Source organism: Pleurodeles waltl, chromosome 8 (genome assembly GCF_031143425.1).
Source record: "Pleurodeles waltl isolate 20211129_DDA chromosome 8, aPleWal1.hap1.20221129, whole genome shotgun sequence".
NCBI lineage: Eukaryota > Metazoa > Chordata > Amphibia > Caudata > Salamandridae > Pleurodeles > Pleurodeles waltl.
In genome coordinates this window covers 271942086-271967346 of record NC_090447.1, presented here as the reverse complement: position 1 = coordinate 271967346, position 25261 = coordinate 271942086, and the positions used below count along the sequence as shown (strand labels likewise).

Sequence of the window (25261 nt, the reverse complement as noted above, 5' to 3'; positions counted from 1 at the left end):
TCTCATTCCACTTGCAGGATGCATTTTAGGCATGATACTTTCCTCATACTGCAGTTCTCTTATAAACATGCTGCATGGCTACCTCTACCAAAACACCATCAATGGGCTTGATGACAGATGATACTGTTGTCAGTGACCTTAATCCTGGAACTCATGGTTGACTAGCTTCCTGAATAAACTAGACCCAGGTTCACTTCACACCCAATATCTCCTCTCAATTTGAGCACATACTGGTCACGGATCCCTAAGGCCTTTCCCACTGCTCAGTCCCGGGTTGTTCAGCAAATTGGTATGGTGCTTAGTGCGCAAAACAAACTAAATTCAAAACATGCATTGGACGTGTATGTAGCTGAAGTGCTTCATGTGCACTTACATAATAGCATGATGATAGATAGAAGCACTTTGAAAGCAGGAATTGAAATAGCTATTCCTTATGTTATTGCAACTATTTATGCTTACACAATATTGTCTTCAACAACTACATTGCACTTTTGTATTGGAAGTGAGAAAGATGAAGAGGCCATTGTGAAAGTGAAAATTTACTAAGGACTTTATACTTACTTATGTCAATAACAAAATATGACAGTGTGCCAATTGAGTGCCAAAGTGGGCTCCTTAATGGCAGTTGACCTTCATCCTTAAAGGTGGAGCTCAAATAACGTCATTTCCAAATGGTCTCTCCAAGCAAGGCTTATTTTGCACCATCAGCAGTTCCAAACCCAAGTGCTTAAATGAATATTTAAGCCATTAATTAATACATGCTTATGATTGTTTTTTAGGCAATACATATGAACATACAACTACAGTGGTTCAATTCATGCTAGATGAAAAGGAGAAGTAGACCCAAAATAATTGACGACAATGCCATGAAAATTTCAGGGAGAAATATTTAGTTCACAATAGTATCCAGGATCTGTTAGTTCACAAGAAGGAAAACATTCAAAAGAAAAGTATTTTTGTGTGAGAGACAAAGTGAATGAGGTTATCTAGAACCCAATGTTTCCTTCTGTTGGTGGTGCACATAGTTTTGGCAGAGATACCTTACTGTGGAATTTAGACAGCAACAGTGTATTGGTGAAAATGAGCGGCATAACTTCAAAGATTTGTCTAATAGGAGCACATATGGAAACATACAATAGTTCCCGCATTGGGTGTCTCTAGCGATTAAACAAATCTGCACGCCAAACGTATGATCCTTGGTTCAACGTGTGGCAGCATGACCAACAAAGAAAAACTTGACCTTTTCTGCTTACAGTATCATGGCTGCTAATGGAGAACACATTACATTTGTGCATAAATATGTTTAGGTGTGACCTTTTTGCACTTCCACATAATCAAATCTAGATAAAAATATTAAGCAAGTTCATTTGTGACACAGGTTTTGTATCAATCTGGGCACCAGATACCCAACAGATTGTTTTTGGAAACTGTTATTTACCCTTCAAATGTGGACTTAGTCAAACCAAAGACTTTTCAATCTTTGCGGATAGTCAGTCCCAGCTGTGTGTAGCCAAACAGTGATAGCATCAAAATCCAATCACCTAACCAAACAATTTATTCATCAGAGAAATAAAATATTTCTGATATCTCAGATGTTTGAATTTTTTGGCATACATAAATGCATATTTACATACACATGCATAAACATGTTACAGACGTTATTCATAGATTCCAACCTCTGCCTTGTGATGTTTGTCTAGCACCAACATACTGCCTTTGGGATACTTCAACCTGTTTTGAAATCCTGGTATCACATAAAAATAGAAACAAAATAACACAATTAAAAAAATGCAGACAGACACTGCTAACAGAAAGTGTATCAAGCACTTGTGTGTGCGTAAGGCAGTTATGTAGGCATGTGAAGGGTCATACATTTATTGTGAACAGTATTTTGCCAATGACCGCTTCAGAGCAATGGAGTGACCCATCTGAGTTATGAGCTTAGCTTGTAACCAAGTAGGAATTATGGGATGCATTATTATAAGTTTTTTTATTTTATTTTTTATTAATGCTGGTCATTTGTATTCTTCAACCCAACATGTAGTCCTATCATGGTTAATCTCCCTTAATCCTGATAGTTATTTGCAACTGAGTCTCAGCATTTTATTTGCAGTCTTTAAAACATAAACTTCACTGACACCTCAGCTACTCAGTGGAAAGATTCCTATAGGTTCTATACTGGACAGAGGGTCATTGCAGCTTTCACAGCGCAAGTGTCTTTCCTTTAGGTGAGGCCATTGATCAGCTTAGCCATTAGTTGCACAAGGATTGATGATTTTCTATCCACTTCTTGGGCATTTTTAGGAAGAAGAACCTAGAAGAAGAGCTCATTCACATGAGTTAATATGCATGTCTGACCCAACCAGCCACCAACCGCAGTTGCCCGCTGCCTCTGCCAGCTGCTGTTCCTTGCCTCCTGCCTCTTTCTCTGATGCCTAACTCCACTCTTCTGCCTTTGTACCGTTTTTGCCATGTTTTCCTTTATTTCCTCTTTTGTGCTTCCACCTCTTCTCTATTGCACTTCTCTAATTTCCTTTCCTTCCTCCTCTATAACCTACTGCCAATTGTCTTGCTCTCTGTTTGCCTTCCACTTACTGCCTCTGTGTTTATTTCCACTTGTGCTCTACTTTCCACTTTTTGCCTCTGTGTTGATTGCCACCCATTGCTCTATTTTCCACTTTTTGCCTCTGTGTTATAGTCACTTTCTGCTTTATATTCCACTTTTGCCTCTCTGTTTTATTGTCACTTTTGCCCTATTTTGCCCTATTTCCTGTATATTGGCCTCTTCTGGTTGCCTTCCGCCACCCTTTTCCAGCTATTGCTCTCCCCTGCTTCCACTACCCCCTTGCTGTCCCACCTCCCGCTAGTCCCATCCACTGCCACCCAGCATCTGCCCACCTCCCAGGAACACCTTAAAGGAGGCTGCAGCTCGGCAGCGCAGCTGACATGTGCAACAGTTATGCAGCTAGCACACCAAAGGCTCCCCAAAGGCAAGCTCATTAGCACCTGTCCGCACCTGGACAGAGCCCGGCAGCAGGAGCCCTCGTTCCTGTCCCACCGGCAGTTACGAAGCCACCATGCTCCATGCCCTGATTACCGGATGCCACAGCCCGCATTGCTACCACGCAGCACTGCAGTCAATGGTAGGACCATTCTCCTGCACCAGATTCACCTTCTCCTGCACCAGTACAACTGAAGTCACACCTCAAAACACCATGCCAACCTCTTGCCACATCACACTGAAAGTTACCCAATGACTCCACTGCCTACTCCTCAACACACACTCTGTCTGCAAGCACTCCACTGAGCTATGGGACCTAATTGTCAATCGTCAGCCCTTTCTTTCCTCTCCCAACTCAAAGCAGCACAACAAGTTGCCTTGCTGCCTTGAGTTGTGTGAAAGAATAGTACATTTGCCCCTTGGTTTTAATTCTACCAAATGCAAGTAATTCTTATTCTGATTTATGGTTCTTGTTTTATTAAAGGCATGTTTTTAAGAAGTAACAATTAGATCCTGCCATACTCTATATGCTTTTTCATTGTAATATTTAAATGCAATTGATAAGAGGATCAGTATAGTAAAATTTGTTGTGATACATACAGCTTTTTTAATAGTGGGAATAAAGTACACAAGAGAGATTTTAATAGGTTAGGCAGATGCATGTGTTCAATTCAGCTTGCTATATAGGTGTAAGAACATCCACAGAAAGAAAGAATACAGCTAAAGTGCATTCCTTTTTTGTTACTCCCACACGTCAGCTTTACTTGATCAGCATTTGATAATGTGTATATCAGAATGAGAATCATAAATAAAACACAGAGATTGTGTAAAATTGGTGCTTTAAATGAGCGTAGAGAAGTGGGAGCGCCCTGACCAGAGTTAGAGGGAGAGTAATGTAGGTCAGCCCTTTCAGAGCGTTATGCCAGCTGTACACCCTTATTAAAACTTGAAAGGTCTTAGACACAGGCTAGAATGCAGAACAAGGTACTGAGCACACCATGCCACTTATTCCCACTGCCACATCCACGATAGGCCTGCTGGCTTGGATTGATACATCTTAATCATACCATTACAGGCATGATTTAGTAATGTTAGTGGTGGCTGCACAAAGAAGATTTAGGAACAAACAATGGGGCAATAACACTGCTGAAACATTAGTACTTTCTAACTGGGTTGGAGATTCTTCCCACCAACAAAATGTCATAGGCAGAGGAGGTTAGGTATTATCAAACCTGAAAATAGTTAGAAAATGAGGACCGCATACTGGATTTAATGGGCCGTTGGCCAGTGGCTTTGACTAGAACAGATCTAACACATATGCATACGTCGCCATGAGGATTAGGAACGATTTTGAAAACGAGTGCAAAATTGTGCAAGGGAAAGTCATTGGTCATGTAATCATGTCCAAAATATAATAGCAATAAAAGACTGGTTTATGTGTGGTGTTCTGGGAGGAGAAGTGTTCCTCAGTGGGATACCACTACATATAGTTATAATGGTTCCTGTGTTCCACCACCCAGGTTTCCCAGGTGCAGGAAAATAGACCTAATTTTACTGCCTGGAAAATCCAACTGATCAAACCAACTGTTGCTCATGGTGATAGCTGCCAAGCATTGTCTCCTGGCTTTCCCCAGCCCCTTCCATGGCACCAGAGCGCAAGGCGTGCTCCCATCTTCAAACCTATGCCTTTCCTATCACCACTGGTGCCACACCATTCACCTCAAATTACTGGTGCATTTGTCTCCGGGTTTGGGGGCACTACATGGATATCTAGACCTAGTAAAGACGGGGCATGTGTTATTTCCCATTTTGGGGATAAATACTAGTGACAGATGGATTTGTATGTGAGAATACTTGCCAGAAACACAATGTAAACTCACTCCCCACATAGATCCGAACACCTGGCTGTCGGAGCCTAAGCGACAACTTCGGGCACACCGGCACATAACACCGAAGTAATACTGTTTCTCTGTTACCACCTACTGTCACGCCACTTGAGACAGTGCACGTGAAAAATATATTTGTCACGCAGATACCCTAGCTCTCGCCCAGTGATCTGCGTGACAGATATATTAATTGTAGCAAGGCTAACTCCACATGCGATTATTTCAACTTGAATGGTTATTGAGCTTATTGAACTGCGCAAAGCAAATTCATTTTGCTCTGTTTTGTATTTAAACTGCCATCATTACCTTATGTCTTACTGTATGTTAATGGAAGCAGTTTTAACTGGTTTAGAGCTGCTAACGGATTTATAAAAGCAGATTTAGAAAAAAAAAGTATTTCTTGTGAGGTCTATTATGTTTTAAAAAAAATAATGCAGCATCCAAATGAAGCTTTAGGCCAATTAACGTTCAAGGGTGTATTGGCTACCTTATAATGCAAGCAAATGTTTTAAATGAAATGCAAAGAGTTTCTTTACACAGAGTGCAAGCTCACTGAAGGTTCTTTCCACTTTGACTCCCTCTATAGAGACTCACAAGAATGGATTAAAAAGCAAATAATACAATTTTGAGAATAGCTTAGCTTGGAACAGTAAGATCTTCAAAAGAGGCGAGAACATTTTATTTTATGACAGTATTAAAGGTAAAGAATGCCAAGCGTTAAGAAAGGTCGAGCAGGGAAGGTGTTGGTGGGATGATTGTTTTTTTAAATTAAATACTAGAGCAGAGAGGAACACTTCATGACAGCCCTGAGTACGTGAAAAAATGCCTGAGTGCTGCTGTCATTGCTGCTTAGAAAGTCAGAGATGAAAAGGTCTCCTGGATTACCTGGTGCCTTCTGTTGCTCTCAACCCTCATGAACTTTCTGAGCAAATTCGGTCAGTTTCAGAAACCTTCACAGATAGGTTTCTCTGATGCAATTAATTTTCAGCCTTCTCTGGAATACTGCCCAACAGTTTAAAGCAAGAGTAGCTCATGAAGTTCAGATGCTTTCTTTGTCTTCTCTGATGGGTAGTCCTGTGAACATAACTAGTCCCGGAATGCAAATTAAATCATTGACTGGTTGATCTGCTAATGCTTATATCTTGGATCAGTCTGAGCTCGAAAGGGGGCAAGAAAGGAGAAAGAGATAGGGCTTCGAGTGAGTGCCTCTCAAAAATACAAGATGAGACGCAGCACATAAACCGTTACACGATTTGGACAGTGACAATGTCTGGTGTGTGATGTTATTGTTTTATTTGCTGTATTTTCCTTAATGTGCTCAATGTGGAATATGGCATATAATACATGATACTTTTAATGTTTAAAAGTGTATTTTTTAAAATGTTGTGCCGTCTTCCTTTTAATTCAGGAGACAAATTTAAAATATATATGTGTGTCTAGGTATGTGAATAATGTATCATTTTCTTTTTGGTATGTCCTATTCTCCTAGGAGGCTTCCTGATTGTGAGGATGGGATCAATAGCAATTGATCTAATTAGAGCAACACAACTCTGGTATTGATAGTGATTTAAATTAATTTGTTTTGCTTATTTTTTGTAATAAATCGTGTTCCTCTACTAGTGCTACAGGATCACAGAACAACTAGAAACCACAGAAGCCCACTGTAAACAATACAACTTCTAAAAAATGGCACTCCAGTACTGTCGAAAATATCACACAAAATATCACAGGATAAGTCAAATACTATCTACCAATCAATGCTGCAGACTTAGATTATTCAGCCGTAATGCTACATCTTGTGAATAACATACCTGAATATCACCTGAAAACCCATTTTCAAATTTTCTTAATTTCCCTTAACCTAGAAGAGGGATGATTGTAATATTTAAAGATCCAATAGTTCTTGAAGGGAACACAAAGACTTAGGGGCAGATTTGAGAGCCCCTAGCGCTCCTTGTGCTACATTTGCATCATTTTTTTTTTTAAGCTAAGGTGGCCCAATGAGGCCAAAATCACTGCGCCAAATTTACAAAGTGGCGCAATGGATGCATTGCATCACTTTGTAACCCTTTGCACTACATTATGCCTGCACCAGTCATAACGTATGCAAAGGGGGTGTTCCCCCAATAGGGAAGCCGAAAAAATGGCACAAAGAATTCTAAGAGATTTCTATGCAACATTTTTTTCAGCACTTTTAATGCCTGCTCCGAACAGGCGTTAAAAGGATGCTCCCATTGGTTTAAATGGGCCTCTGGATGCTTTGCAGGATTAAAGTCAGAATTTTTTATGCTAATCCTGGAAAGCGCTGAACTAGCACCAAAAATTCTGACTCTAGTTCCCTAACTTCCTCCATGGTGTGCCATATATTAAATACGGTGCACAAATGGTCGCGTTAGGAGGGCGCTAAGGGACGCATGAAAAATGGTGCTGCACTAGGCACAGCGCCGCTTTTCATAAATCTGGCCCTTAGTGTCAATGAGCCTAATATTGTAAAAACATACACTCAAAAGAAATTACTATGTTACTAATACTTGAATGATTTTTGGGATGACGTCCAAATAACAATCCGTTTCATGAACATGCAATTAAAAATTGCAATAATTCCTTAAAATTATAGGAAAATCGGATGAAATTTAAAACATGGGTGATTTTTTATTAACTAACAGTTGTTTGGAGCCGAGATGCTTGTGTCCTTGACATCTGTGCCCTTATAAAACAGCCAAAACACAGTCCACGTGCCACCTTTTCAACACCTCATAAATCATCCCAATATCCGTGAATTAAGGCAAGAGATTGTTCGATCAATATTCCATGTGGGGTTAAATCAATATTCCTTACTCTCGTCCTAAAATATTTGGTTATATTTGGAAGCAAAGCATTTTATTTGGCAACGTGTAGGGTTATGTGTTTTAAAACCTTTTTCTTGGTCTTTCAGAAGTGAAGGGCAGAGCATATGCAGGGATCGCTCTGCCCTGCTGCATCCTATAATTGTTGCTTGATGCAAGCAAAAGATGTGTTGAGATGAAAAGCGCATGCGCTTTATTAACCATTTTGTAGGGTCATCTCCTTGCAAATGTGCAGCATCGTCTCACGTTTACCTTTACTGTTATGGTGTTTTTTTTAGGTAAACCTTGGACGAACTGGAACATAAGTAAAAAGGGGATTAGAAATAATGTCTCGATGATGTGGATTTCATAAACAGCTTTCCGCCAGCTCTGTTTGAGATTTTTGGTGTTATTGGGTGAATCAGAACACCAGATTCGTTTTGGGCTTATTGAAATTTAAACGTGGCAAAAGAAGTCGGTCAAACATGAATGATGCATTTTGGTTAATGCTAAAAACTGGGAAATTTACCACACACAAATTCCAGTGCTGTCAGCAAATTTCAACATCATTTTTACAAATCTGTTTATGTAATCGAGTGCATATCCCAGACAAATTCCAACACCACCAACACAGACTTTATTATGTGGTCAGGGCAATGGTGAGCTTTGCATTTGTTAACTGTACCATGGACTCACAAAACGTTGTCGCACCATTTATTGCTAGTTTTTGATGAGCACACGTTTTTTAAGCTCCTGCAAATGTATTAGGTATGCATAAATAAATGCTTAGTTCCCAAAAGATTAATGTTGTATATACATAGACAACCCCAGCATTGGCTTTCATTTAAAGGTATCGTGGTGCACTATATGCACTTCTACGTACGAGGTCTATACATCTAGTTAAGCTACAAATTACGTGTCAATGTGTTTATGTTTTAATTTAGAAGTTATTTAGAATAGTGTCTGACAGGCCATCATTTTACAGTGAGAAATCTTTGCACGGTAAATCGTCATCCACGGTTTGAGTACATTTCTACCTTTTAGGGGATGCATTCAGTGCCTAAAACCCTAGTTTAATAGATGCTATTTAAATACTGTTAGCAGTAATATGTATTAATATGTACTAAAAGCACCTTGAGCAAATAGAGAAATCTCTGTTTTCCATGTATGCTATTCCTCAGCTGCCAATGAGAATGGTCCGCAGGGCAGTGGAATTATGGAGCTGTCAAGAAACGCTCTATTTCATGGTATGAAAATTGCATTGAGTTGTGATGAAATCCTCTCCTCAACACCTTTATGAAACCTAGGGGTGTCCCTTTCCCGTTCCAACTATGAAAACACACTTGCACTCACCTTTTTAGGGATACTATTATTTGTAATCCACTGTGTGTAGCAAATGAGATGTTAAATATTAAAATATTTTAAACCTTTTTTAAATATTAACTGTAAATATTAAATATTAATATTAGATGTTAACTATACAGCTGACTGCAATCATAGGTACCACACACCCGTTACTCTCTCTATCTCTGACCTTAGTACTTTAGAAAATCCACAATGCTAGCAGCTTTTCCACTGTACCCTGCGTGTGCCAATCCTGGTGCAGCCAATCAGGATCTGAGATTTTGTGGGGTACAGCTAGCCATTTTGTGTGAAATAGGTTTGCTAATTAGGACATGGGCCTTATTATGAACATGTGTGTGGTCTGTGGCCCTGATATTCTACTGTCTAGAGTGCATGCACTTAACTCAGAACTTCTCCGAGCTAGCGCATGCCCTGCAGAAGCCACAACTTTGAAACAAGGAGTGGCTATCACTCCGCCATTGTCCAGAGCTGTGAATGTAGCTCATGCATTGACTCAGAGTATTTCCCAGGGGAGTGTAGACAGTCTAATGCCCCAAAACAGATGCATAATTCTATTGTGCGCCAGTGCACCTGGAGCTGTATCATGAATATTACACTCAGGCCAGAGCTGTGCTACTATGCTTATGCAATTGCAGTGTCTAATAAGCAAACTTCTCACATAGAATTTCTCACTCCGAGTTTGTGTGTGAGCCACAAACAGTACAGTGCAAACGCAACCACTGCACACAGTTTGTGAGCTGTGTTATCCATAGTCAGGCACTAACTCAAAGAGCTTCTGAGGTAAGCATGTGCATTAGACAGTGCAGTGGCATCAAAAGAGGAACACAACAGTGCTCTCCACAAGCGCACTCGTTCCTCATACAAACTCCACATGTTTTCCCCTTTGTTCTACACACGTTTTATTCCAATCTGTATTTTACTGTTAATTTACCTATTAAAGTGGACCGCCCTCATCTTACTAAATATACTGACAGTGATTCAAACAGACTATGTTGGGGACTGTTGCACCTGGACCTTTTATGCAGGGTCATCCCCAATCTTTTGGCCTCCTTAATCCTAATTATTCTGACCAGTTTTTATTGGCTTTGGGACTCTGGGCACTATACCACTGCTAAACAGTGCTAAAGTACATATGCTCTCTGTGTAAATTGTACTGTTGATTGGTTTATCCATAATTGGCATATTTGATTTACTGGTAAGTCACTGGTAAAGTGCACCAGAGGTGCCAAGGGCCTGTAAATCAAATGCTACTAGTGGGCCTGAAGCACTGGTTGTGTCACCCACATTAGTTGCCCTGTAAACATGGCTCAGACCTGCCACTGCAGTGTCTGTGTGCGCAGTTTTAAACTTCCAATTTGACTTGGCAAGTGTACCCACTTGCCAGGCCTAAACCTTCCCTTTTACTGCATGTCAGGCACCCGTAAGGTAGGCCCTAGGTAGCCCCTGGGGCAGGCTGCAGTGTATGTTTAAGGTAGGACATATACTAGAGTAGGTTACATGTCCTAACAGTGAAATACTGCCAAATTCGGCTTTCACTGTGCAAGGCCTATCTCTCTCATAGGTTAACATAGGGGCTGCCTTTAGATATCCTTAAAGCGCAGATTCCCCTTGAGGGCGGATAAAAATATGGAGTTTAGGGTCTCTGAACTCACAATTTATAAATACATCTTTTATTGAAGTTGTTTTTTAAATTGTCTGTTTGAAAATGCCACTTTTAGAAAGTAGACATTTTCTTGCTTAAGCTATTCTGTAACTCTGCCTGTTTGTGAATTGTCTATCTGAGTCAGTTTGACAGTTGGGCTGTTTTGCACCTCTCTATCCATTGACATAAAGGGGGTGGGCTGTAGCCTGCAAATCCTGATGAGCCATCTGAGCAATAGGGGAGGGAGGAATTGTCATTCACACCTGAAAGGACTGTGCCTATCCTCACACAATGCAGTCTCCGACCCCCTGGGTTGTGTCTGGGGCCTTGCCTGGACAAGGAAGGATCTGTCAAATACTTGAGACTTTGCTTTGAAGTTTGCCAACTTCAAAGGCAGAAAGGGGTATAAGAGGAAGACCCAAATCCCCAGACTTTTAGAGTCTTTCTGGAATCAAGCAGAACCTCTGCCAAAGAGAAGAGCTGAAGAGCTGGAGGAGGAGTACTGTCTCTTTGCTGTGCTGCTTTGCTTGACTGGCCTGCAGTTGCTGCTTCTGCCTAAAAAGAGTGCAAAGGATGAACTTTGCTTTGTGTCCTGCTTGAGAAAGTTCTCCAAGGGCTTGGAGTACAACTTGCCTCCTGTTGGAAGCCTCAGGGACACCAAAGAGTTCAGTTTCCTCGACCTGCAGCACTGAGAACTGTTTTTTTGTGCAGTTCAAGAGGAGAAACCACTGCAACATTGCCAACGACGTCTCTGACCTGCACCGTGACCTGCCGCATGGAGTCGCTTTGCACCACGACCATCGTTTCACCGACGCCATCATCGGATGACTTCACCAAGCCGCTGCTCGCACAGTGACCTGTGGGCCCCGCACTCCGTCATTGCCTGCTCACACCACAGCTTGGGTCTCCCCGACTATGCCACCCCTGCTGACACCGGCATCACTGCCTGCACCGTGGCCTGTGGACACCGCTCGTAATAAGCACAAAGCACATCCCGCCCTGCACCACAGCCCTGGTCCACCGACACCTGCACCATTGACTCCAGTGTTGTCACCAGGCATCCCTGTCTGCACTGCGGCCTGTGGTCACCGCTCATGAGGGTCACGAAGCACCGTCCCATCCTGCACCGCTGGCTTGGACCTACCGATGACAGCGCTTCCGCAATGACAATGCTGCTGCCTACACCGTGACCTATGGACACCACATGTTGCACCGCCCCACTTCACACCGGAGCCCTGGTCTCACCGATGCCACTGGACACCATCACGAGCTGCTGCCTGCACCGTGACCTGTGGGCACTGCACGTCGCATCGTTCCGCTTTGCACTGCAGCCCCGACGCCATCCATGCCAGCACTCCTGACTTCATCAGCCCGGAGTTTAATCTGCAACGCGTGTGACTTCAAGGGCCCAACAACTCCTGCACCGACTCTGAAACCGACAGCGCGACATCAGCGGCACTGCTCTCCGGAGCTCACCGCGAGGATCACAATGCCCTACAAATCCAAAGTACTGTTTGCGGGTCTTCCCAAACACGTAGATGGCCAGCGACGCAGCAGCTGGCCTGAACTGTTGGTTTTCTTGATCACGACTCCGTGATAGCCCCTGGTGGTGCTATTGACTTCAAGGAACTGTATTTTTGAGGAAATCTTGCAGAATTCATATTTTTATTACAATATGTTGGATTGTTATCGTATTTGGTCTTGTTTTAAATAGATAAATATTGGCTATATTTCTAAAACTGGTGTGGTGTCCTTTTGTAGTGTTTTCACTGTGTTCCTGTGTGTTATGTGCAAATGCTTTACACATTGCTTCTGAGATAAGCCTGACTGTTCATGCCAAGCTACCAAGGGGGTGAGCAGGGGTTATCCAAGGGGATATCTTCCTAATCCTGATTAGAGTGAGGGTCCCTACTTGGACAGGGTGCAAAATGACTGCCAACTAGAGACTCTATTTCTAACAGGGACTTTCTCATAATGAGTATGCTGTATCTATATTCTGATCACTGTAAACCATATGTTACAATCAATTTGTCAAATACCATCATTCTTTGCTAACGATTAAAACACAAAATAACTATTGGGCTGATTAAAATGTGATTCGTAGATTATTATGCACATTTAATTAACTGTTCCTGTAGTTAAAAATTATTTTGCAATATTACTATCTTACAATTGAAAAAGTACACAGTGTTGGGAATGGTAGAGCTACCAAATCGAGTTTCATTCCAAATGTTGCACATACACATAAACCCTGGCAATTTGAAATAGCTAAAAATACATTTTCTTCTGTTCTAGAAACACTGCATGTTGAATGTGATATGCTCTGTTATGTTCAACTAACACTCACCAGCCTGTATAAAACATTTTCTCAGTGCGAGATATGGACCATTGCATTCCACTCAATTTCAGCTGTAAGTTACAACTCTGACCCAATCAATGTCTGTACACAAAAGGTCATCGCACTGAAGAACGGACTATTGACCCTAAATCCTGCGAATCTTAACGTGTGTGTGCAGTGTAAAGTTAATATTAGCTAGGAAAGCCGTGTTGCATGACCAAATGCATCAATACCGCTCTTACAAATTCTGTTTCAGAGAACAGATTTCATACAAAAATGCAACCGAGACTCATACATATATATATACAGCTTTGTATGCTTTAATGCATTTTGCTTAGTGTGCTGGTTTGATGAATAAAAATACAAAAAGCAAGGAAATTGTTTATTCAGCACGAAACAAGAATTATTTAAGTAGTTATGCTGAAATACATGAGTAATGGTAATTATACGTTACCGCTCGAATTCAGATCAGAATACTATAATCCGATTGGTTGAAGGCTCTCATTATCGTCCAGGGAGTTGCCAAGGGCATGACTTTCCTGTACAAGTCCCTGGCATTCGTCTACGGAATAAGAGGGCTAGAGTACCTCTTCCTTCCTTCATACCAAGGCTTTCTGTTATTGTGGCAGGAAAAAACTACTGTGCAGGGAAGAGAATGATCCGCTCCTTTCAATAGTCACAGAAAAAGTGCGCTCCCCTTAGAGCTCTTCAGGGGAACCTCTACCTTGTTTTGCACCAGGCTGGCAATGGCTTCTTGGCCACATGAAGAAAGAACATGGGTTGCACCTGGAAGTATGGCTTTTGAGAAACAGGTGCATACTGCAGCGGGTACTCATTGAGAAATCCTCAAGGTGCCCACACCTTGCCTACTTGTCAAAATCCAAGATATTTGACCACACTCCTAACAGCACTTACTTTCCATGCGTAAATAAAATAATTTCCAATTAGTTTGGATAGATGTTTTAGAAAGCCAGCATCTTTTTGAGACAGGATGTTTGCTTACAATAGCCATATTTTTAGAAACAGAGCGGTTACACTGTGGCACTCATTCTACTGGATCTTTCTGCAGCCTTCAAAACCATCTCCCACCTCCACCCATATCCAGTGACAGCACCGAGTCGGCATCCAGAGGCCCACACTTCACTGGATTTGCTTCTTCTTAATACGCCGCACCCATCCAGACAACTTGGCCCCTTAAACCTCAGACACTGTCAACCTTATCTGTGATGGTTCCACAAGGATCCTCACTCAGCCCCACTCTGTCCAATGCCTACATGGCCCCATTTGCCAGTATCATCTGCACCCACGGAGTGAATACGTTATCCTATGTTTGCATTACTCAGCTCATACTCCACCTCTCCATCAAGACGCCAAACCAATTTCTCTGTCTACATGAGCAAAACCTCAAAATGAATGAAAACCAACTGCCCCAAACTCAGTGCAGACAAGAAAGAAGTAGTCCTTTTCGGCAAAGACTCCTCACTCTGGGACCCCACCGGGGCCTGCCAAACTCTGACCCACATACCTCCCGACAACCCACACAGTGGATCTCAGAATAGTAATCTGCAATCAACACATCATGACAATCTAACTGAATGCAGTTTCTGTCTCCTATTTCCACACGCTGAAGATCCTGAAGACACTCTTTAAGTGGCTTTCCACCAAAACTCACAGAACCATCACCAGGTCCTCATCACTAGCCAGCTGGACTACGGCAACTTGCTCTATTCTGGAATCAATGTTCAACGGACCAGAAATCTCCAGACTATAGAAAACTCATTGGCAAGGCTAATCCTCAACCTCCCATCCCACACTGACATCACCCTGCAGCTCAAAGAGCTCCACTGGCCCACAATCCACAAACAAGCCTTCTTTAAACTCCTAAAGAATACGTAAAAGCCTTCCACAAACCTACAAAACTCCTACTTGCACAACACCCCTGCTTACGCAGAAACAGATCCGACGGTCATGCCTTCTCCTCCCTCTCATCTAAAGTCTGGCATTATTCACTGCTGCATAGTAGAGTCACCTCCTCAGTTCTTGAATTCTCCTTGAAACTGAAGATCTGGCTCTTCACCTAGCCCCAACCCTGATTCTGCTTATACAACTCCTGCCTCAGTGACAAGATACCTCCCTCAGGTGAGTTACAAATACACATAGCATAAAACACTTCACCTTTGTGCCCTTCGTCCCATCCCCCTGATCAATATAATTTCTTAAGAGGGTACTGTCACTCATTTATTATACCTAACTGTATGCAGCAAGTAAAAACATGGGATGCAGGGACATATTCTCTACTTGTCGAACAGTGTTAGTTTGATCAGAATGGCTTACTGTTCAGATCCCATTAGTAATCCTTACGATTGTTGGGCATCATTTTAAATCGTCTGCAGCATGGCATTAATAAAAAAAAGCGTTAAGCACATTTATGTTTTTATTTTATACAGCACCAACATGCCATCTTTTAGGAAGTCACAGTTGCTCTGATTTAAAAAAAAGCAATCTAAGAATGGTCCAGTCCATAAAGTTGATAATGATGAAATCTGAATCAAAGTTAGTTTGTGGGCCTTAACAGAGGAAGACAGAAGTAGAGCTTTTGGGGAGACAGTGTAAACGCCACTTATCAGGGCAATTCTGTTTCAGTCTTTGAAGTCTTTTTGTTCTGGATAATCGTGGAGTGCTTGGACATCTAGAATTTCTTTGAACTATAATTTCCATACAGTAAGCAGGCTGAAATGCCGCAGTCAATTAAACACCCAAAGGTTTAAGTCAACGAACATTAACTAACTTCCTAGCCTTGTTTAGTTCTGTGTACATCACTTGCCTCCTGCGGAATAACACCCATTAAATAGTGCACAAGCACTAAACAGACCCCTCCCTTAACTAATGGAATAATGGAAAAATAGAGTATCCCATCAAGGCACTATGACCACACTGACATTGTTGTTGCCTGGCGAACACTTAGCTTTGTCAATATGTAATATTCCACTGGCACTACGGAGTCAATGAACGAAAAAATCAGATATAACAGATGCCATACCCTTTGCCTCATGATGAAATCTCAGGTGTGATCCCTAGAACTGTACTTAACCCTTCAACAACTTCCTGTGTGTTGCTGAGAGGATCTGGAAAGAGCAGGGAGTGGAACGTGTACACGATACACAGGGATTTCACACTGTTTGTGTACTTTGTATTCATGTTACGGCTTTGTGACTCCTGAGATCAGTGGTAGTAAAAGGCAAGCCAGGGGAAGCAGTTGCAATGCATTTCATTTTATTCTACAAATTCTGAAAGAATGACAATTTAAATTATTTTTCTTAACTGTGGCCTTGGTATGCTGATGAATGGTATGCATCGCTGATCATTAGGCCATCCATAGTGTGTGTGAGTGTGTTTTAACTTGCCTCACTGTTTTTATTTTTATCCGTGGCATAGAAGAAATGCCTTAGTCTTTTAGGCAACCACCAGCTTGTTTTTGGGTATTGCATTGCAAAACGGTCGTTTTTTTCTGAAAGACGGACTTCGGAATTTGGTTTTGTTATGCTTATTTTTTTTTTAATGAAAAAAACAATTTATTCCAAAGACAACAAAAAACTGTTGCCACCCCACAGATGTTCTCCGGGCCCATCTCCTTTTTTTTAAAGCCCTGGGCCTCATTTCAGCTCTCTCCCTTCTTCATAGAAATGGCGTGCGTCCTCCCCTCCTCCCATGCGGACACACCACAGTTTTTCCCCTTCCCCACAAAGAGAAAAAGTCCCCAGAGTCTGTAATTGCCGTGAGATGAAGCGATGATGTCGAGTGATCACAGTCAATAGCTTTGATTAACAATAAGGTCGAAAATTAGCACAGCCAGCAGTCAGGAGGCCGGCTTTCCCACATGCTCTTCACAGCTCGTGCTGGCCGGCACCCCATGTCCACACTTAGCACTTGACAGGCTGTGGGGTGGCAGTTAAACGACAGAGGAGCAAGGAGGATTAAGAACCCGATATTCCACAGCAAGAGGAGTTAGGATTATAATGCACCATGTTGCCAACTAGTTCATCAAGGCCGACGAACAACAGGCTGTGCAGTGAGACTGCTGGCTGTTTGCTTTCATTGTGTGTGTACTTGTCTTGTGGGGATGGCTTTGTGTCTGGACATGCGCTGCTGAAAGTTACATCCACTGTTTCTGCCATGGACCCATCAGCAGCTCTGATGTTGTTTTTAACAGACTCTGAGGACCTCGAGAGAGTGAACGACAGCGGGACACCACTTCCCACTTCGGACAACGATGACAACTCTCTGGGCTACACAGGTACAGTTTTTTATACTACTTTACAGCTGGCATGTTTGTTTTATGTAGCCTCTCATCCACCCTGAACTTTTAAACCCACCTGCCCGCCATCTTTGATACTGGCACCCATCACTCCTCGTTATCAAAGCTTCACTCTGTAATATAGTCACTTCTGCAGAAGCTCTTACACTAAAACTGACATCTCTGTTTGTTATGATGCACCATTAAATATGCAGCTGCACATGGTAGTGCAAAGTTCACTGTTAATTAGAGTTTTGTGTGACAATAAACATGCTTTATTCCCAGACTTGGATATATCAGTTTCTCTCACTCTTGACATTTGTGTTTTTAATGTCTAGCTGTCTTTTTGTCAAAGTTAAGAGAGAGTTCTAAGGCCAAAGGTGATTGACATTTTAAGCACAGTACTGACGTACTAGCTGACGTTCTGCTTTCTGTTTTATTACTTAACGTGGTGAGATCTTTATCAGAGTCCACAAATAAACATAAAAAACTCTGTTGCAATTAAATTATGCATGACAGAAATGTGAAGACTATTTTGATGTATTGTACCATTTGCATCTATCTTTGGAAGTTCGTTGGGATTTTTAAACAGCATTTTTTCAGTGCCCTTTTCAGCACATTTGTATTTTATTGTGTATTATTGGACTCCCATCATTATAATCCATTCATTTTTAGCATTTTATTAGCTTGAGAATACTGCACTTTTCAAGATTCGTTGACACTCAGGAAGTTGATTGAAACTACCTAGAATACATTACGATACTGGTCTAGTCAAGAAATTATTCCATGTTAAGATGCACTTTATTGAATACTATTCATATTTTATAGATGTCGGCATATGTGACACAGATTATTATATTTTAAATTGATCCGGAAAGCATTCTTCTACTGCCTTTTTTCTTTATTTTAGAGCATGGTGCGCACATACATCATGCCCTGAAGTTAAGCATTTCATGTGTAATCAGAAGTGACATGCAGTCCCTTTTCTTAATTGTATTACAGTTCAGAGAATCAGAATGTGCCTACTCTAAATTATACATAAATTGCAAAACATAAAATTAAGCGCTTAAATTGTTTATTCATGATGCTCTACACAAGAGAAGGCTCAGAGATATTAAACAGGTCAGCGACATAGACAGTCTACTTTGTGATTTAACATAACCTCTGATGGTATTATGCAAAATTAATTTTATCTAGTTGATCACTGTTTCACCATCTGTAAAACCAAGATATACTGATATGTGTGGTCCTGTCTCTTAACTTTTATGCTTTATTCTATATCATGCCGTTTTTGTATTCCTGAAGGACTGCTTTAGCGTGCTTTGTATATATAACTCAAAAGCTAACTTTCACAACTGGTTGTTTACATGCTAATGATTGAAGGGTCTCATGGGCTTCATTCAGATCCTGACCAAGTGCACACAGTGGGCCAAGTAATGATTAAACAAGTATGTGACAACACAATAGTGAAGGACACAAATTGATTTCCACCAAGGTAATATGAAACAGTCATGACAGAGATACTCAGCTCTCTGCCTATGTGCTAAAGCCATTTTTGGCTTCACTGCTCACCTGTACCTCTCCACGTGTTGGTCTGTACATCACTTTTATGTGAACAGCTCAAGAGAGGCAGCTGTTGTTGCAAGCCGAGCTGATACTTGGGGCAACAACTTGCAGAAATAAATTTCAGTTTGGGAGGAAAACAGAAAACTAGTTGGATAACTACTCCCCTACAAGAGAAAGGAAGAGGAGTGAGTATCCTGAACATGACAAGAGTGCAGTCAAGTATATTTTGGAAGCTGCACGTCATTCTTTCAATAAATCAATCAACTAATCAATATAAGTTTATTCAGTTAATTGTCCTTCTCAGTAAACAATGCATCAAAATCACAAGAAGTATTGATTAGAGAGGCAAAATTAGAAATCAATTTAAAAAACAGTGCAATTATACCTCTTAAATTAGTACCTTATGGAAATGTTGTAGTTAATCAGTTTATATTGCAAAATGCAATATAACTTTGAGACTGTTAGTTAGATTTCTTATAGATCATTATGTGACTGCTGCCTAATTTATTTTCTTGGCCCAGAAGGGTGATATAGCCAGCGTACATTTTATGCAGCTGTTATTGGGAAGATCACATTGTGCCCACATCAGAACTCAATGGGCGTTTTTTAAAGATTCATTTTGTCTCTTACAAAGGGCAGCTTGTAAGGGAAATTGTTAGAAACTAGGTCTCAAGATGGCAGAGGTATACACGCTGTCCAAGTAGGGACCACAACCCTAGACAGGGTAAGACAATCAAACAACATAAATTAGCCTGTACTCACCCTCTGGTAACTTAGCGAAGAGCAGGCAGTCTTACCTTGGAAGGCAATGTGTGAATTATTTGTGAAGCACGCAGGTAGTAATCACAATGAGACACCACAAAAGGTACTCCACACAGGTGTATTCAAATGAATATTCACTTTAAATATATCACACTAAGCGGACTGTGTATGAGGCTTATTCTAGTGGCTTTATGGTATTGTACCAGAATATTAGTGTCCCTCTGCGAGGAGAACAGAGTGGGAAGATTGGGGACGTCAAGGAGCGGCCCGGATGAAGAATACTAGGTGTTATATCGTTGGTATGCAGAGAGCGCAGCGGAAGCTTGAAAGCTCATCAGGCCTGTGAGTCCGGGAAAAACCACTGCTGCCATGGATGGAGTTTAAGTGATATGAGTCAGGTCGACACAAGGCCAAGAAGCAGGGCTTTACTCAAGCGCGACTCACCAGTTGAGGATGGCCAGAGCATAGCGCGCCTCCATCATTTGGCAACATGGGCAGTAGCCTGCATTGAAGTTGCTCCAAAGTCCTGGTGAGATGATCAACAGTTTTCTGCGAGGCCGCACTGAAATCTTGGTTGGGTGGGCAGCAAGCCACCACAGAGCCACACTGAATCCTTGAGCAAAAAGAAGAGTGGTGGGTTGCATCGAAGCCACGCTGAAATCCTGGTTAGATGATTGGCAAGCTGCAATGAAGCCACACTGAAATCTTGGGTAGATCAGAAGCGACCTGCGATGAAGCCACTCTGAAATCATGTTGAGATGCAGTGAGGACCTGCTGACATCTTGCATAAACGAGTGTTGAGCTGTGATGAAACTGTGCTGAAATCTTAGTTAGATGAGCAGCAAGCTGTAATGAAGCCACGCTGAAATCTTGGTTAGATGAGCAGCGAGCTGTGACAAAGCAGAGCGGAAATCTTGGTTAAATGAGTGGTGAGCTGTGATGAAGCCACACTGGAGGTCTTTGATGTCCTGGAGACCTGGCGTAGAACCGAGGGCAAGACGGCAACCCTTGGAGTCACTCTGGGGTTGATGACTGAGTCTTGAAGTGCAGGGCAGAGATCAGCACGATTGCTCAGCAAAGAAGGACAGGAGTTCTTTGGAACTGTCAAACACACTAAAGTGGTGATCCTTCAACACAGAATTCTACTCCAGCACAGTTTCATTGAGTCCAGAAGTGTACTGATTTTAGGAGGCCAGGGACCCAGTGCTTATACTTGAAAGTGCGTTTGATGTGGTGGGATGACTACAAAGAGTTCTCGTGACGTGCACAGGTCCCCCTTTCAGGTCATCCTCGGCTCCAGACTATCAGTGAGAGGTAATCAGCCCCTTTGTGTGGACTCTAGACACTACCATTTGAGGGTAAGTATGAGCCCTTCCCAGCCTCATCCCCCAGGAAGACCCATCAGTATGCAGTATGCAGATGCATGCAGGTGCAACTGTGTATCCTTGTTGTGGGTGTCTGAGGGGAGTGCACAAGTATAGCTGCCACCTAGCCCAATCCAGATGTGTATTGAAGATAGGCTGTGGGCACACAGGCAGTGAGTGCAAAGAAATGCCTACTTTCTCAAAGTGGTATTTCTATAATAATAATAAATCTGATTTTACCAGCAAAGAGGATTTATTATGACCATTCCAATGGCACTAAACATGATGCAGCTGCTCCTCTCAGGTCATGAATTACAGCTTAAAGGTATTATGAGGAATTCCCAATGCTGCCCTGTGAGAGGGGAAGGCCTCACAGTAATGAAAAATGACTTTGGGGAGTTTTTCATCACCAAGGCATGAAACCTTAAAAGTATATGTCCTGCCTTTTGCTTACATGGCACCCTGCCTTATACTATAGGGGTGGCGTATATGTAAGAAAAGGGGAGTTCTGGGCTTGGCAAGAGGTTTTAAATGCAAAGCCAGGATGGCAGTTAGACTTCACACCCAGGCTCTGCAGTGGCAGGTCAGAGACATGTTTACAGGACTACCAAAATTGGTGGCACAATCAGTGCTGCAGGCTACTGGTAGAGTTTAATTTACAGACCCTGGGTATATGGTATAACACTTTTCAAGGGACTTACATGTAGATACACCACTGTTACCATGTTTAAGATGAGAAGCACATGCACTTGAGCACTGGTTAGCAGTGGTAAAGTGACCACAGTCCCACAGCCAACAAAAAGATACAGCAACAAAACAGGAGGTAAAGGCAAAACGTCTGGGGTAAGACCACCCTACGTATGCCAGATCTAACAGAAATCATATGTGTAACAGCGGTGTGACGTGTCAAAAGCTTGTTGTTCTTGTAAAGTACATATTTAATACTGGAGGAATTCATGTGAGGACTGCCTTTTAGAGTGATAAGAGAGAGAGACAAAAAACACAAAATGCACTAAAGTCTTAATTTCTTAGATCACAATTTCAGAAGCCATGTTACAGGAGACACTTTCTATTACTATTTAATTTGTTAATTTTGGTATGTTTAAATTGAAGCACATGCCATTTCAGCAGCTTCTGAGAGCACTTCAGGGGTGCAGTGGTGCTAAGACTTGACCTCATGAAGATTGGTTTGCCCGAGATTTTCTTGCAGTTCGGAAGTGCATCAATTGTTAGGTCTGTTTGATTGAGTATTGCCTTGTATTGAGTACGACAATGCCTCATGTTAATAGAAAGTTCATGTAATGCTGCCACTGCTGGGTGATTAAGTGTTAGATGTCAGACTTAACATCTAATTAGCCAGAGGATTCATACCGATTGGCAGAGGCTATTGGATATGGTGCAGTATATCTCGGTTAAAAACAGCAGATGTAACATGCTGTTTTCTTGAACAGAAGGGGCTGGGTCATAGTCTTGGGACTCTAAAAATAAGGGCCTGATTTAGAACTTGGCGGACAGGTACTCCGTCACAACAGTGATGGATGTCCTGACTGCCGAAATCTAAATCCCATTGGAGGTTTTATGTCTGGTTAGAGATTATTCCAAGGGTTGATATAGACCTTAGTACATTTAACACTCTGGGTCTGTGTCCAGGATACTCTGGCACAAATGTGATGGACTGTCCAGTCCGCCAAACTCTTAGTCAGACCTTATGTGTTTGGACCTCAGAGGACAGATGGTTGAAAAGTTCAAGGCGGACAACTTCAGGTCTTAGGAAGGCCAGTATGATTGGAAGTCCTTAACAAGGCCCTCCCATGTGTATTAGTGTATTGTAAAGAAGCTTTAATGCTTTAAGGTGTGATCATTCTTCTATGGATCACCAGTGAAGCATCGTTCAAGCTGGCGTGAGGTGATGATGGCATTTCATGCCAATAATTGTCTTGGGACGAGAAGTTGGCATGTTAGAAGACTACCCCTAAACCCTTCACCATCTAAACTGGCAATTGGGTGGGACAATTGTGTTATCCAATTGGAATGGGAGTTTGGTTTTGTTCACTGTGCCATAAACATGATTTCTTTCTATTAGGTCTGAGGAATTTTGCTTCATCCAGTGCTAAACATATTTTCAGAAGTTGGCCACTGTGTGATATTCCTTGGAATATTCCTTGTATCCATCCTCTTTTTCTGTTGAGAGGGTTTTCGACGGCAATACCACTAGCACTATTACCAAATGCCTCATAACGGTGATCGAGGTGATGCTCTTGTTTTCACTGAAACACCCAGTTGCAATCCTTAAAGCCTTAAACTCATTTCTTTCACACTCAATGTAAATGGAGAGCATTTGTCATTTCTAGCTATTTTTCCAACCTGTCAAAAGTAATCAAAACACAAAGCTGAGCCAAAGACAATCTGTTGCTCTTGCCTCTCTGTTTCTCACAACATTCATCACATTTTTGGCACCAATGAAGCATTACACTAACATATTCTGGCAAAATGGTAGAACTGAATACATTTGAAATTCTTCAGGTTCTACTGTGCAGCCCCCCTGCTAGAAATATCACAATTCAATGCAACTGACCTTGATGTCACTTTATGTTTCTATTTCATAGCCCTTCAAAAAGGGATTTGTAGCTTGTGCTTTAAAACGAGCGAGGCAGGTAATAAGAGGTTTAGTGTGTTTCTTCCTAGAAGAATAGCCATCAAGCATGGCAAACAGCCAAGGTGATTGTCTCACCTACCTTGCATCTTAGTGCCGTCCAGTGGAATCAGTGAAGAGCCGAGGATACCTCATACATCAACTCTGCCTGTCTCAGTTTTGCAGTCGGTGCATATTTTCAAAGGAAGAAAGGCTGTGCTTAGTGCAATAAATTGCATAGCACTATGTTTTCTGTACATTAAAAGTGCCACACTCTGTGCTAGGGTATGCTTACAATATTTTGCCCTTGTCAGAGAGCGCATTTGTCTACAAAATAAGAGCAGTATTGGAGGGTAGAGCACCGATATTGAAATGTAAACAGTTTTGATTTTACATAGTTAGCAAACTTCTGCCAGGAAGAATGCTCCTGATAACTACAAAAGGGACTTTGGCCGCTTAGCCAGGGCATAGTCATTATAACAACCAAGATAGTGTATAAAATAATGTTATTTTATAACTGCCTCGTTCTGTCATTGTATATGGTGTCAGAGGAGAGGTAATTTATTTGGTTGGGTCCATGCCAATATAATGTTTTATATAACTATATATAAAGTATATATAACATACCATTAAAGGACTGCATTTTCCTTAGAGAGAAACAATTGTGTTCATGTGGAATCCTCATGCAGCTGTCATGAAGCACATGCAAGGTAAAAGTGATAGGGGCGGAACTGTCATTAGTGTAGTAGGGTGGACCCACATGTGTGATGGGTACACGCACCACAATTATGATGCTTTTATCAACCCACGGGGACGAAGGGGTACTGTTTATTGTGCTTGCGTTTGACACCCTGGTTACTCCATTGGAGAGTTGATGAACCCTTTCCCTATTCACTCCTAACTTATTAAGAATTTTGGGGGCATATTTATCAGCCCCTTGCACCACCTTAGCTCCACCATAGTGTCATTTTCTTACACTAAGGCGGTGCGATGGTGGTTTTTCTGCTGCGTCATATTTACAAAGTGGTGCAATGCTTGCACTTTGCCACATTATGCCTGCGTTAGGCATAATTTATGCATGGGGGCGTTACACCACAGGGAGGTTAAAAAAAAATGGTGCAGTGAAATTTACAACATTTCACTGCACCATTTTTCCATCATTATTAACGAATGCTCTGAGCAGGCATTAAAATGACAAACCCATTATATTCATTGTGTCTTCCTGTGCTTTGCTGCACTAGCATCTATTTTGCTAACGAGCGCCATGATGCGCCGTATTATAAATACGGCACAACCATGTGTCATAAGGTGCTGGTAAGGGGGGGCACAAGCAAAGTGGTGCATCACTTATGATGCACCACTGTCTTGTAAGTATGCCTCTTGGTCTGGTGTAGGAGAGGAAAATAACAAGATATCAGCCAAGTTAGATGTTGTCAAGTGTGGAGTGCTAACCAGACGTTTCCCGCTATAGCAGGCTCTGAATTTGAGAAGACAAAGAAAGGCATTTCCCTGACATTCAGAAACCACCCCACAGGGAATTCTTGCCTCCCCCATGCAGGACGTGAAAAGACCACATTTTCTCATTG

General features: G+C 41.8%; 1 protein-coding gene across 2 annotated transcripts in view; it reads left to right on the top strand.

Moving 5' to 3' along the window:
- Positions 1 to 25261, top strand: part of ROBO1 (roundabout guidance receptor 1) — a 1423180-nt gene that overhangs the window by 811414 nt on the left and 586505 nt on the right. For both annotated transcript variants that reach the window (XM_069204141.1, XM_069204140.1), the window contains exon 3: positions 17268 to 17351. In XM_069204141.1, the coding sequence (XP_069060242.1) occupies positions 17268 to 17351 (84 nt within the window). The remainder of the gene's footprint in view (positions 1 to 17267; positions 17352 to 25261) is intronic.